Source organism: Pituophis catenifer, unplaced genomic scaffold, assembly GCF_029215685.1.
Source record: "Pituophis catenifer annectens isolate HBS135680 unplaced genomic scaffold, rPitCat1.0.hap2 SCAF_8, whole genome shotgun sequence".
NCBI classification, from domain to species: Eukaryota; Metazoa; Chordata; class Lepidosauria; order Squamata; family Colubridae; genus Pituophis; species Pituophis catenifer.
Window position 1 is genome coordinate 61,150,940 of NW_027256888.1, and position 13,053 is coordinate 61,163,992.

The following is a 13,053-nucleotide window of genomic DNA, read 5'->3' on the forward strand; positions in this document are numbered from 1 at the left end:
GACCAATGTACAAGAAATCCTCTCACTAGCATCTACTGAGGAACTTCCAGAGCACTTGTAGGCTTCATTTTCTCCAACTATGATCTCGCTACTTATGAAACTTCATTATCAGCTCATAAAATGTCTTTTGAGCCCTTTTGCTTAGCCATCTGCTTCTTTTCCTTTCTCCCACTGACTAGGGAAAAATGACATGGTACTTTTCAGGGCTTCCAACTGCTTCCAAATTCTAGCATTTTTCCATTTCAATGTATGAGTTCGTTTTGGATAATAAGCTTTTAGAGGTTTTTTTTTTAAAGCTGATCTTAGTAATTACCTATCAAATTTCTCTCTGAAGCACTCAGTTCTGTAACACTGTATTCACACCTTTGTCACTTATGATTTGGTAATGAAACAGAATGGTAATACCAACGATATTTCCTTTAAGATTGGTTCATTTATATTCTGGAATATCAAAGGTGCACATTTGGTTCTTTCTGCCTTTTATCATCACAGGAATAAAATGTGAACAAATTGCCTTGGGACTGTTTGTCTTGAAATTCAGTTGTAAACTCTCTTAAACATACAATATAAAGTATTACAAGCAAAAACTATCATTAAATATGCAAGGGACCATCTTAAATGTTCAATAGTAAATATTAAATTTCTTATTGAAAGAATCCAAGAGTCTCAAAAATACATTACACTGATATTATACTGACATTAGAAAGCTAACACGATATAATAATGAAAAGATATGCTCATTGTTATGCCATCGTCATAGTAAACTGTTATAAAAGCCACTCAAAACAAAATGTTTCTTAACAGAAGTATTACATATATTGCTCTCCCCCTGATTAGCTTTGAGCAATTTGTTTAATTTTTCAGACAAGAACTATGAGAGAAGAAACATAATCAAGCCTGAAACATTAGAGATTTCTGAGCTCTGTATATGATAAGGACTTTGAATATTTTATCCAGCCCTGACATTAATGGAGGAATAATTTAAGTCTACTCAAATGAATTAATTCTGGAGGTGGTTTACAGTTCATTGCTTGAATAAACCAAACAGAACCTAAACATTGTAATAGTTTGGAAAGTGTTATGAATCTGATTACACTACTTTACCAGAATCCGTCTGGATGGTTTATGACAACATAAGTTAAAATGAGTTTTTTTTAAAAAAAAATGAGCTAAAGCCTGAAAAAGGAGTGCTATTTCAGTGTTTTTTCAAGTTACCAAACTGTAACTTACACCTGACCACATATCTCAAAATGAAAACAATTAGTTTTCTTAGAGAAACAGATCTCAGGGTGGGGGGGAAATGAAGTACGGGCATGTGGCTTTTTTCTACTGAAATTGTCATTCCAGAGTTGTTGTTTTTTCCCTATCCTCTTCCTCCCCAGCATTCATGTGGCCAAAGCAAAATATAATCCTCACAGGAAAACATTAAACGATTCTCACACTAAAGGAAGATAAAGAGAAATAACAGGTAAACATACACATGCATATTTAAATAATTTCATGCAAATTTGCTTTGTCCCACAAAGGACAGTAATCAAAGTTAATGTATAAATCTACTTGTAAATTACATACTGTAAATACTGTGAATAATTTGACCCGAAGCATTCTCTAGATGACCTTGGCTATCTTGAAATAAGTTAAGAAGTTGTGGACCTGGTTAGTACTTTAATGGGAGATTATCAAAAATATTAAAAAGCTTAAGATAGGCTGGGAAATTGCAAATAAACAAACCACAATTACACAATTGTTAAGAAAACTACATGGATATTGACCACACAATCATCATAAATTTTATTTAGAACATATTTTTCTAAAAAAATGTAAAATATTTGAGCAAAGTGATATTTTGTTATTTACAGCAATACAGTTGTAACTGAGCACAGAAAGTATAATTGTAAAACATTGAAAAGAAGATACTGTGAGTTGTTCTTTAGATTAATACTCAGGAACCCAGAACCCTTGCAAAATATGTTTTCCAACATGCAAGACCAATTTTCATAGAAAAGGAAATCATTCTTCCAAGGATGTATTGGTTGGTCTTATAATGTAGATTGATTTAACATTTTGGAAGAGCCAGATGTCATTTAATCACATATTTCAAGCAGGAATTAGGAACCTTTGCAAGATAGCCCCTACTGCGTTTCCTTCCTTTTTCTGGAGACAACTGATTCAAGATGTACAGTGCTTCCTTTCCGGTCTCCAAAATGTGATTTGCACTTTGATCAAGAGAACTAAATATTAATTCAACTTGATAGAAAAACCTTTGAACTAAACCGGGATACCGGTTATCAAATTATTCTTTGGGGAACACGACTGTGGTTCCATGGTTATCACTTGGACTGAGTAGTTGCTTCTTTCCACATTCCAAGCCCGGTCAAGATCCACCAGTCCCATGCATTGTTTACCTAAAATATACAAACAGGATATATGTATATATTTCTAATTGTTATAATATCATGTGATACAGAAACAAGCACTTTGGCAGCAATTACATTATAACATTTTTTAATGAGATAATTCATATAGGAATATTGCTTTCTCAGGGTATTCTAGGACCAAACTCCACAGAACTTTATAGCAATTAAAGCAATCTAAATGGTGTTGTATCTGTTATCCTTTTCAAATTCTGAAAGCCAGATACGATGGTAGATTTAGGCTTGGGAAGACCCTAATTCCAAATCTCCCACAATCATGGAAGCTTACTGATTAACATGGGCCAGAAATTTCTGATCGTCACCTGTCCTATAAGGTTATTGTTGGGAGGAAATTGAAATGTATTTTGGGTTTCTGGAGGTATATAATAATGATTGACAAAATACTAATACCTTTGAATGCTACTTTGTAATCTATCTTTGGTCTAAATAAAATTTTACACACTGACTAATTTTATACATCTGGTAACTACCACGCTTTATATTGTACACAGAGGTAAATCCCTATAACAATCATATCCAGAGACAGAACAGTGTATAAATTATTTTTATTTTGTTAAGAAACTGAGAAAGTAGAAGTAACAGAAGAGTAATAAAAAGAAAATGTATTGGTTGGAAAAGTAATTTGGGTTGAAAATATAACAAAAGTCTTAAAAGGAAAAAGTGGAGAAGGACAAACTTAAGCATTCATTGATAAATATTCAAAAGTGAGTCCTGCCGGTTCAAAAAGCATTACTTCCAGGGAGGACTAGTTAAGATTAAATTTAACTGCACCCCAGTGTATTTCAGTGCCTGTTTTTAGGGAACATGTGTTTTGTGCTAATCCGATCTGACCGCCCCCCCCTCCCCCAGTCATCTGAAAATAAAACTACACACCCATTAGCAAGTTTAAAAGGTGAAGAAAGATGACTGAAATAGAAAAGATTTTTAATGGAGCCTAATGTCAAGTATGACATCAGAACTAACAAGTCAAGAATAAGAACACAAAAGCTAGAGGGAGGGAAAGAAGGTGTTTGAGGTTCAGAAATGTCTCCTTTCCCTATTTTATTCCTGAAGGGAGAAAGGACTGCTGAAATGCTGAATCAACATTTAAAAGCGCGCAAAGACACAGCCATTCCACCCATCCTTATGACACATTTCCTTTCTATATCACCAAAGTATTGGAAAAGGTGCTCCCAATTGGTGAATGACACCTTTCAAATGCACAGCTGTGTTGATAACAGCATAATTTGGCTAACTTTAAAATCTGCCAGATTTACTGAGAATATACAAAAGGTTAAAATATCTTGGAATTTCCTTATGTACTCTGAACCACAGAGACTGAATATTTTATGCAGGTGTCAAAGCAAACACTTGTACTGTTGTTAATACCTCTGTGATACAGTCTGTAACTAAACACTTAATTGTTAGAACAATTAATCAGTGGAACAACTTGCCTCCAGAAGTTGTGAATGCTCCAAAAGTGGAAGTTTCTAAGAAGAAATTGAACAACCATTTGTCTGAAGTAGTATAGGGTTTCCTGCCTGATCAGGGGGTTGGACTAGAAGACCTCCAAGGTCCCTTCCAACTCTGTTATTGTTACTTTCATTAATATCCATCCTCATTTTTCTCCTAATTATGCACCATCAAGTCTTTGTTGACTATTAGCAACCAGATAAATTTTTCAGTTACACATTGCAAATATTTTACTTCAAATATTTATGGTTCACTTTTCCTAAGCATGGCTCCCTAATACATTTAATACTGACTAAAACATAAAATAAGCTAGAATAAAACTACAGACCTTCATTTAAAGTTTTAAAAATAGTCAAATTAATCAGCATTAGAATAAGGTCAACAGTCATTTTTTTCAAGGCAGAACAATTAGTTTTGATATAATCAAACAATCAACAAGCTCCAAGACTAATAGGCATAAGGCAAAGAGTTTGTTACAGAGAACCCAAGAGATAGGAAAAAGAAGTACTGTAACTAAAATTAGAGTGGGGATAAATAGGGAGCTGTATTTTCATGCTAACAGACAGCAATCAATCTTTAGTGAGTTATTGGTATGCAATAAAGATTCCTAACTAGCTATGCCTGTCATATGTCTTAAAGACATAAACTAAGGATGAACTTAGAGCTGGTCAAGCTATGCCATCAACTATTTGAGAACTGCTGGGATCTTACCAGTAAGATTAATAATTTCTGTTCCGTTCTGCTTTAAAGTGAACCTATTAATTTCTGCTGGTTGGCCTACCTTTTGTCTTTTGTTATTGTAAATAATACCTCATTTTTTTTTATTTTTAACTTCATAGTGCTATGTCTAATTTATCGATTTTGATAGTATGATTTCCATACTATCCATACTAAAGCTCATTATTGTTGCTTTTTTTGAGTCATTGACCACTTTGGATATCTATCTACATATTATACATAATTAAATTGTTCAATGTTATAAGCGTTTAGGACAAGGAAGAGTCTGGCTGAGTGTGATATTATTTCCAGAAAATCAATTTCACAAATAGCACCTATTGTACATCTATCAGAAGAATCAGGAAACAGATTTTGAAGAGAGAAGGAGCGAGGGAGGCATGGTTGATAAGAGATTGGAATAGTACATACACTATTATAACTTCTTGTTAATGAACATGTCACAACCACCCATTAATAGCAAGCTAATCACATCACCAAATACAGTGTATATAATCCCATAACAGCTGTTCTACAGAAAAGCATACCTATTTGCCTGCGTTCAGGAGGCAGCTGGACAGCTGTCTGATCAGCAAATCTGCAAAGAATCATGTGCTCCTAGAATAAAACATACACACACAAAAGGTCACAAGCAATTTTTTTTACTCTACAAAAATAATTATTTTAATAGGAATATCCAAAAAAGAAGGTTTAGCTGTGGTTTTATTAAAAATGATTATCAGAAAATTTTCGGTTATATTTTTGGATTATACTGAAAGTCAGTGAAAGGAGGCAAGGGAAAATTAACTCAATGTTCCTCTGACTCAGTCAAAACTGGACACAGCTACTATAATTGCAAATGAAAATTACAGGATTTCTCCACTGGCAAATATTCTTTGGAAAAGGGAAGGAAACATATCCTGGACTGTATTTTTGCCTCTTTGCTTTTACTATTAAAGCATTAAATGACCTTAGCCCACTTGTAATACCTCCTGTATTATTATTTTGTGCCTTCACCTCCATTATTCCTGACACTTGGATAGGCATACTACTTTGAGATTGAGTACAAGACTGTACTGTCTTGAGTACAAGACAGTACAACTTGTACTGAATTTTGTGCCTTCACCTCCATTATTCCTGACACTTGGATAGGCATACTACTCTGAGATTGAGTACAAGACTGAGTACTAGATGAATTCATAATGCTGTACTTTTATACCATGAACTTTTGAAGTTTTGATTTGTTTGGCTATTAAACTCTACCAATAGAGATTAACTTTCTCCCTTGAGTCTGGAACTGAGATTCATTAATGTCAATCACATGCTGTAATTGACTTAATACATTGCGCATAACATGCTTCCTGCAGAGAAGACCTTAGAAGTGGGTATATAGGGTCTACTCCCTGTTAAATGAAAAGATAAAGATTAATGCCATGCCAACAGATGTATTATTTTTTATTTTTTATTTTTTCAATGTATGCTTTATTTTGTAGAACATCTGTTGTTGTTTTTTCTTAAAACTACACTGTTTGAAGCTACATTGATTTAGGTGAAAATTATTAGCCCTGAGACCGGCACAGCTAAAATTTGAAATCCATAAATTAACATTTATATTTTATTGTGTTTTACTAATCTAGGTGAAATGTTAATATATATTACTAGCCCCTGTATGAAATGCCCCCCCACAACCCTATATATAAAATGTACACATACCCTGATTTTTAAATCTCAGTGTTTTGTTTCTATGTTTATTTAACAGTGTAATTCAAAATAGAATTAAATATAGAATTTAATTTTCCTACCATTGGCAGAAATAACACTAACTAGCTATTTTCAATTCTACATGTCTGGGAAACAGATGATAAATTTAATATGTAATAAATGCCGTAATTGGAATAAAGCCTCCCTAGATGCATTAATGGCTTTATGTGTGGAAAGTGGTCCCTCTTAGGAAACATTAGCTTAAGTGAGAAAACTGGTTATTTAAACTAAGACTTTCTATTCATGAAAAAAAAGTTTTATTGTCTGGATATTTATCCCCTTAATGGAACAAAATCATTTTATTAAGTTGTACAGCAGGTTTTCCTAATTTCTCTGGTGCCCTCCGCATACATACATGATATCACAAAGCTCATGCTCTTAAGTGTGGAAAAACTGATTGAATGCCTCTATTTTCAAGTGTATATCTTAAGATGAATCAAATGTTGCATTATTTTCAATGCAGACAAAGAGATCACTTTATCTGAAAGGCCTATAAGTGAAAAAAAAATGGTAGATTAATGAAAAGTTAATCATTCCACCATTTTTCCCTTGTTCCTCTTTTCTAAAAAGCACTATTTTATATTACATATATGTGCATTTAATATTTAAGTAATCTCATTTAGTGATACAAGGAATTTTCTATAAGAAAATTCACATATTCTCAGTGACCAACAATCACTTCTTTACTCTGGGTTGTTGGTACTACCATTTGAACAAAAAAATTGAAGGATATGAATTCTTTTAGTTTCATTTGATAAATAAATTAAAAAAATATACCACGTTGGGATAATTTATGGAGTGTGTGACAACGTCTAGCCACCAAGTTGGCTTCATTGGGATAATTAAAAGCATATCAATCGAAACTGGAAGGGTTTTCATTAGTGCTGATACATCTAAGTTATAAGATATAAACTTGGAATTGGGACACCATCTGGTATAGATTTACATAAAATGCTACAAATAAATTGGACTGATTTTGGAATGTCTTCCTGGCACAAATGTCCTTTTTAAAAAAAACAAAAACCTGTTGCCCATTTATGAAAACAATCTGTTTCTTAGAACCTGCAATGTTTCACTATGACACATCTTCTTGACTTCTGAATTTGCTATTTTCTTATCATTGCAATATTCAATGAAAGAAGAAGTTTCAGAAATTTAAGAAGTAGAAAAATATACTGCGCCCATGATAGAAAAAAAAGTTTGAAGTAATTTTCATTAGTAGTGTTTTATTTTTTCACTGGTGTAATACTTCCAGTACAAACTGGAAGATGTGAAGTAAAATGTTGTCAATAAACAAAAATAAAGGTAGAATGTAGTCTTTACATCTTATAATTTTTTTTTTATTTCAGGACATGTTGAGGTTATAGTCATGGCCATTGCAGTGAATATATGTAGAAAATAACTTTTGTAAATGAAATTCCTTTTAAGTGGATTCATCTAAATAAGTGTTCACAATAATTGAATAAATTATGTGAAAAGATTTAATCCTCTGTTCTTCATCTTACTTCCTTAGCTGTGAGTAAAGAAAAAATCATGTTCCATATGAATTATTGATTTAAGGATGCATTGATTTAATGGCATGCATTAGCTCTTTAAAATATATTTCTTTTATTAGAAACTTTAAAACTATTCGTTAATATGGTTCAATTTCAATTTTTTATTATGGTCACAGAATACCAAATAAAAGCATTAAAACAATACTAATAGTAAATAATAAAAATAAAAGACAGAATATTGCGATTAATGGTAGATTAATAGTTGGCCGTTAAAGTTTATCTAATTTTACATATAGCACAGCAGAATTTAGCCACGTTCAGAGAAACTACTTCATACTGATCAGATAACAGTTGCACATAAAAAAAGATTAGTATTTCTCAGACATTTTAGTGGATAAGGTGTTATGAATTGAGTCAGTGAGTCCTTATAGAACAGGGGTATCAAACTCAAGGCCTGGGGGCTGGATCCGGCCCGTGGGGTGCTTAGATCTGGCCGGCAGGCCATCCCTGGAAAGAAGCAAAGGATTGGCCCCTGGTGCCTCTGCCAGCAAAAACAGAGCTCGGGAGGACCACCTGAGCTCCATTTTCAATAGCAGAGGGTTGCAGGAGGTCATTGCAGCCAAAATGAAGCCTTGATGAATGGTGTTAAGTTGGCCACGGCCCCTGGCCACACACCCCAAGGTCAAACACAAGCCTTATGTGCCCCTCAATGAAATCGAGTTTGACACCCCTGTTACAGAAGATGCAGTGTGGCAGGATGTGAACTTTTTTCAATGGCCCATTGTCCACAGGAGCACAGTTTCAGCTCATATGGTATTTTTTTTATGTCGGTCCTCCAACACTGCTATGGGAAGCATGTTGCAGCATGCTAAGGTTACCGTCCTTCAGATTTGTGAGATGGTTATTTGATAGAAATATCTCACTGCTTTAAAAGATCTTTTGAGACATATATGCAACAAAATTACATTTTAATGTATTCCGATTAGTGTACATTTAAAGTGATAATAAAGTTATTCTAAGTCTAAAAGAGATCATTAATATGTTATATATTCAGCTCTTTAAATAAGGATTTGACGTACAACTCCAAATACTGTAGTATCAAACTGAGAAATACTTATTAAGAAACTATCACTGTCCAATTTCAATCTGGAGAGAAGACCAGGAGGAACAAAACCATATGGAAGCAAAATGGGTGTTAAAATAGGAAACTCTTTCAAGGATGCACATATCTGTATCTGGCCTAATACTACTGGATGGGCTCAAACTGCCTCCAGACATATTTAAGATACCATAGAAGACATTAGAAAGAAACTTCCTATTTAACAGCTATTCTTTGTACATACAATTGATGGATGAATATAGTTTTTTTAATATCAAAACTAAGGGTATTTTTGGCCCATGTTTTAAATTATTAATAGCTGTTCTAAACTCTATTTTATGACCTGCCTTAGAGATTCTTGGATTTGAAAAACAAGATAAGAAAATAAATTAAAAATAAATTAATATTTACTAAATGTTTATTCCATTAGTAAAAGGAGAACAAGACATATGCATTTTAAAGTTTGCTATTTTGATATATTTTTAATGGGAGATTTCTTTTATAGTAAAAACTAAACTAAACAAGAAAGATATGCAAAATGAAATTCTAAACCCAAAGCTTATCTTTTCCTTACCTTGTATGACAGCACTTTCTTGAACTGATGGCTATAATAGAAAAGAAGATCTTATTTTAAATGCTAAACAAATTTTTAATCAAGTGATTATGTTGTTGCATATAATATAACTGAGAAGCACCCTAAACACGTTTTATTTAATAGACTACCTTCTAAAAATGCATCAGTAGTTCAGTTTGTTTTTTAACTATGTTGCACTCTTAAAAACTTAGATTGGAAATGTTCCTGGGGAAAAAAACAAGAATACTTTAGAATAGTTGCACTTATTGCCTTATCTTTCCATAGCTATACAGACATGATAACATCTGCAAGGATTACATTCCCCAAAGATTGCAACAGAAGAGTCTGGAGAGGAAAATTAGAAAACCACAAGTGAAATGATTGGCTATGCAAATGGTGTTGACAGGGGAAAATGGTTTGGGGGACCATAATCTGAATTATCTAAATAATGGACTGCTGGCACAAGGTTTAACAACTTTCAAGAAGTAGTAAAAAACTACTTTGAATACATGTTTGATTAGAAGAGCTTTAAAACTGAATCCTGGGGTGGGATGGGTTAAAAATGTGAATATTTGTAGCTCAGTTAAATATTTATGTGCTGTAGAAGTAACAGAAGTAATGAAATATTCACTCCTGTGTACAAATCCAAGTGAATCAACATGGCAATGCTATAGAGACCATCTTGATTAAAATAAGCGAAAGAGCAAATATGCTTAGAGGATTCTGCAAAGCACCATCAAGGGTTATAGAAGTCTGTTGCTATTATTCTTCCTGGTGTCTCCAAACATCTAACGATTCAAAGAGAAAATTTGAACAACTTCTTTTAAAATAAATCTCAAATCTTTCAAAGAGTGATAATAGGATTTCAACCATCAGACATCTGTTGGAAGACTATGGTCATTTCAGAAGATTCTTTATTTGTCTTACTTGTCTTAATAACAGAAGGAGGAAACCCTTCCTAAATTCATACCAACCAATAGGAAAAAAAATTCAGGAAATAATAGGAGGAGGAACATGGAAAAAAGTGACCATGTAATGTTGGGGTTCTTAATTTTAAGAGAAATTAAAGCTTAATATAATCAAATGGGAGATATCACACTAGTAACACTACTTGTGGAAAACATCTTGAGATAGTAGTTGCAAAAAAATGAAGTGTAAATGAGGAGTATGACATGACTGAAAGAAAAAAGGGCAATGTAATTTTAGGCTGCCTCAACAGAAGATGAATTTCCAGATAGCAGGAAGGAATATTCTGCCATATTATACACTGGTCCAACCACACTTTAAATATTGTACCTAGTTCTAGGCATCACTTTAAGAAGGAATGGGTTCTGAGAAGGAATGATCAGAGGATCCCCTAAGCCTGCCTTGAGATTTAGAAGAAATTGGGCCTGTTTAGCTTTGAGAGGACAGTGGAAGGATAGCCTGCACTCTTCGTAAACATGAAAATACATCACAAAGAGAGACAAGGATCTGTTGGTTCTGACTGCAGAACCCAGATGAACAGATTTAAAGTACAGGAAGGTAGAATCCAACTGAAAGTTAGAAAAAGGTTTCTCAAAAATAAGACCAATGCACTACACTGGATCTCTTCAAGTGGAAATCAGATAGACATTTATCGGGATGCTTTAATTGAGATTTCACCACTGAGCAGATGGATTTTATAAACAAAATGACTCTTTCCAATTGTATGTTTTGGGATTCTGTGATTTGGGATTGTGTATTGCTTTTCTACATAACACACTAGTAACTTGTATTTTTCTTAACTAACACAAGCTGAAATACTTGGATATAATTTGTAAGCAACTTTAAACATTTTAAAATATCAGCTGTTAAACATGCTTAGCTTTTTTGTTTTTTCTATTATGTGAGAAAGCTTTTACCAGTATACCCAAAATGCAGTTTCAGATGTTTGATAAAATGGTATACATTTTAACAAATTGGAAAGGCAACTGACCTTTGTGGAAATGCAAACTTGGATGTATTCTGTATGAAACCATAACAGCAAGGAGAGATAACAAATGCTGCACCAACTTTGATACAGTGTTCAATGACCATGTCCGTTGCCACTCCACATGCATGCAGTGCCACCTGAAAAAAACCTCCAAATATTTATTTTATTTGTTCAATTTCTATGGCCACCCATCTCGGTAATAACTCAAATGTGAGTGGAATATACTGCCCCACTAGCGAACTTCCATGAGAAATAAAGGCTTTCTATTCATATTCTACAAAATTAGAGAGTGCACTGAGCATATTTGGAGGGTGCATGAATCAGAAAGGGAAGAGTTTCAGTGTCAGTGATAAATGTTTCTATGAATGAAAGGATATAATGAATACTGCTCATTAAGGAACCAATCATTCCCATATTATTTTCTCAACATCTGAGTTATCTACTGGAACATCAGCTCTCATTAATTGTGTTTTTATTATTCATACTCAAATTAGAAAAAATGTTATAGAAGTTGACATGAGAATGAATGTCAACATGAACTCAAATTAAATAATGAGAGTAATCACTCCAACATGAAGTAATCCATATTCCAAGCATTGATCACAATTCTACAAATTTAACAAAATAAACCTATTTCCTCAAACCTGGTAGTGAGGCAGTCTTTAAAGAATGCTTAGATTTGGTTGGTAACATAAAATAGCATGAAACTCCTACTCCCTCCTGAAGAGTATAGTATACTTTTGCAGTTTACAGATTGTTTCAACTAATTTGTAAGAAAAGAATTTCCTAATGGTAATCCTTGAGTACAACAACAACATTATTGGGACCAGAATCGCTTTTGCTAAGCAATGCAATATTGTACAACTGCATCACTTAGCATGATTTTAAACTGTTTTAATCTGCTTTAATATTTTAAGAGGCAGCAGAGACATAGTTTAGACAATGAGCATAATGTTGGAGAATCAATAATTTGGTAGCAGTTCCTTTCTGAATTTTGAATCTAAAAGTTTGAAATTCCTCAATTGTCATTATTCCAAGCTTAACAAAACTCCCAGCTATTTTAGAAATTTGTAAATTTCTATAAATTTCCCTAAAGAAACAGTGTTTTAAGACAGTATCTTTAGTTTTCAAGTGCAAAGAAGGTTATAGTTTTAATTCTAAAGTAGCTCACCCCAATATTAAAACTTCCTTTAAAATTGTCCATATTTGCTTGGATGAACCAAATATTATGTAATCCTAATTCATCACTTCTTTTTTCGGCACATATGAGTGACTGTTCCTTATTTTCCACCAAAATTATCTACATTAAAAAAGAAAAAAAAATAATCCTAGTCAATTTCTGGATTAAAAAAACAACACATATATATTTACAATCAAAAGACTGAAGCGCTTGCACAAAGTTTCCTTGAACAGAAATGTTTCCATTATAAACATAAGTGAAATGCAATTAAGCTTGACCTGAAATAGCTTTTTAAAAATGCATTGTTCTGGGCATGTCACAAAAATCAGATAACTAAAATCTGTTTTCAATAGTTAAAAATTATACTAATTCTAAAAAATGGATTTTC

The 13,053-nt window shown here is 33.1% G+C and overlaps 1 protein-coding gene across 1 annotated transcript in view; it reads right to left on the reverse strand.

The window, feature by feature from the left end:
- Positions 1-2,037: 2,037 nt before the first annotated feature.
- Positions 2,038-13,053, reverse strand: part of GSTCD (glutathione S-transferase C-terminal domain containing) — a 39,538-nt gene continuing 28,522 nt past the window's right edge. Inside the window, exons 9-13 of the mRNA XM_070948477.1 lie at positions 12,657-12,785; positions 11,489-11,622; positions 9,532-9,562; positions 5,150-5,219; positions 2,038-2,405 (exon numbers count right to left, since the gene is read on the reverse strand). Coding sequence (XP_070804578.1) covers positions 2,269-2,405; positions 5,150-5,219; positions 9,532-9,562; positions 11,489-11,622; positions 12,657-12,785 — 501 coding nt within the window. The 3' untranslated portion in view covers positions 2,038-2,268. The remainder of the gene's footprint in view (positions 2,406-5,149; positions 5,220-9,531; positions 9,563-11,488; positions 11,623-12,656; positions 12,786-13,053) is intronic.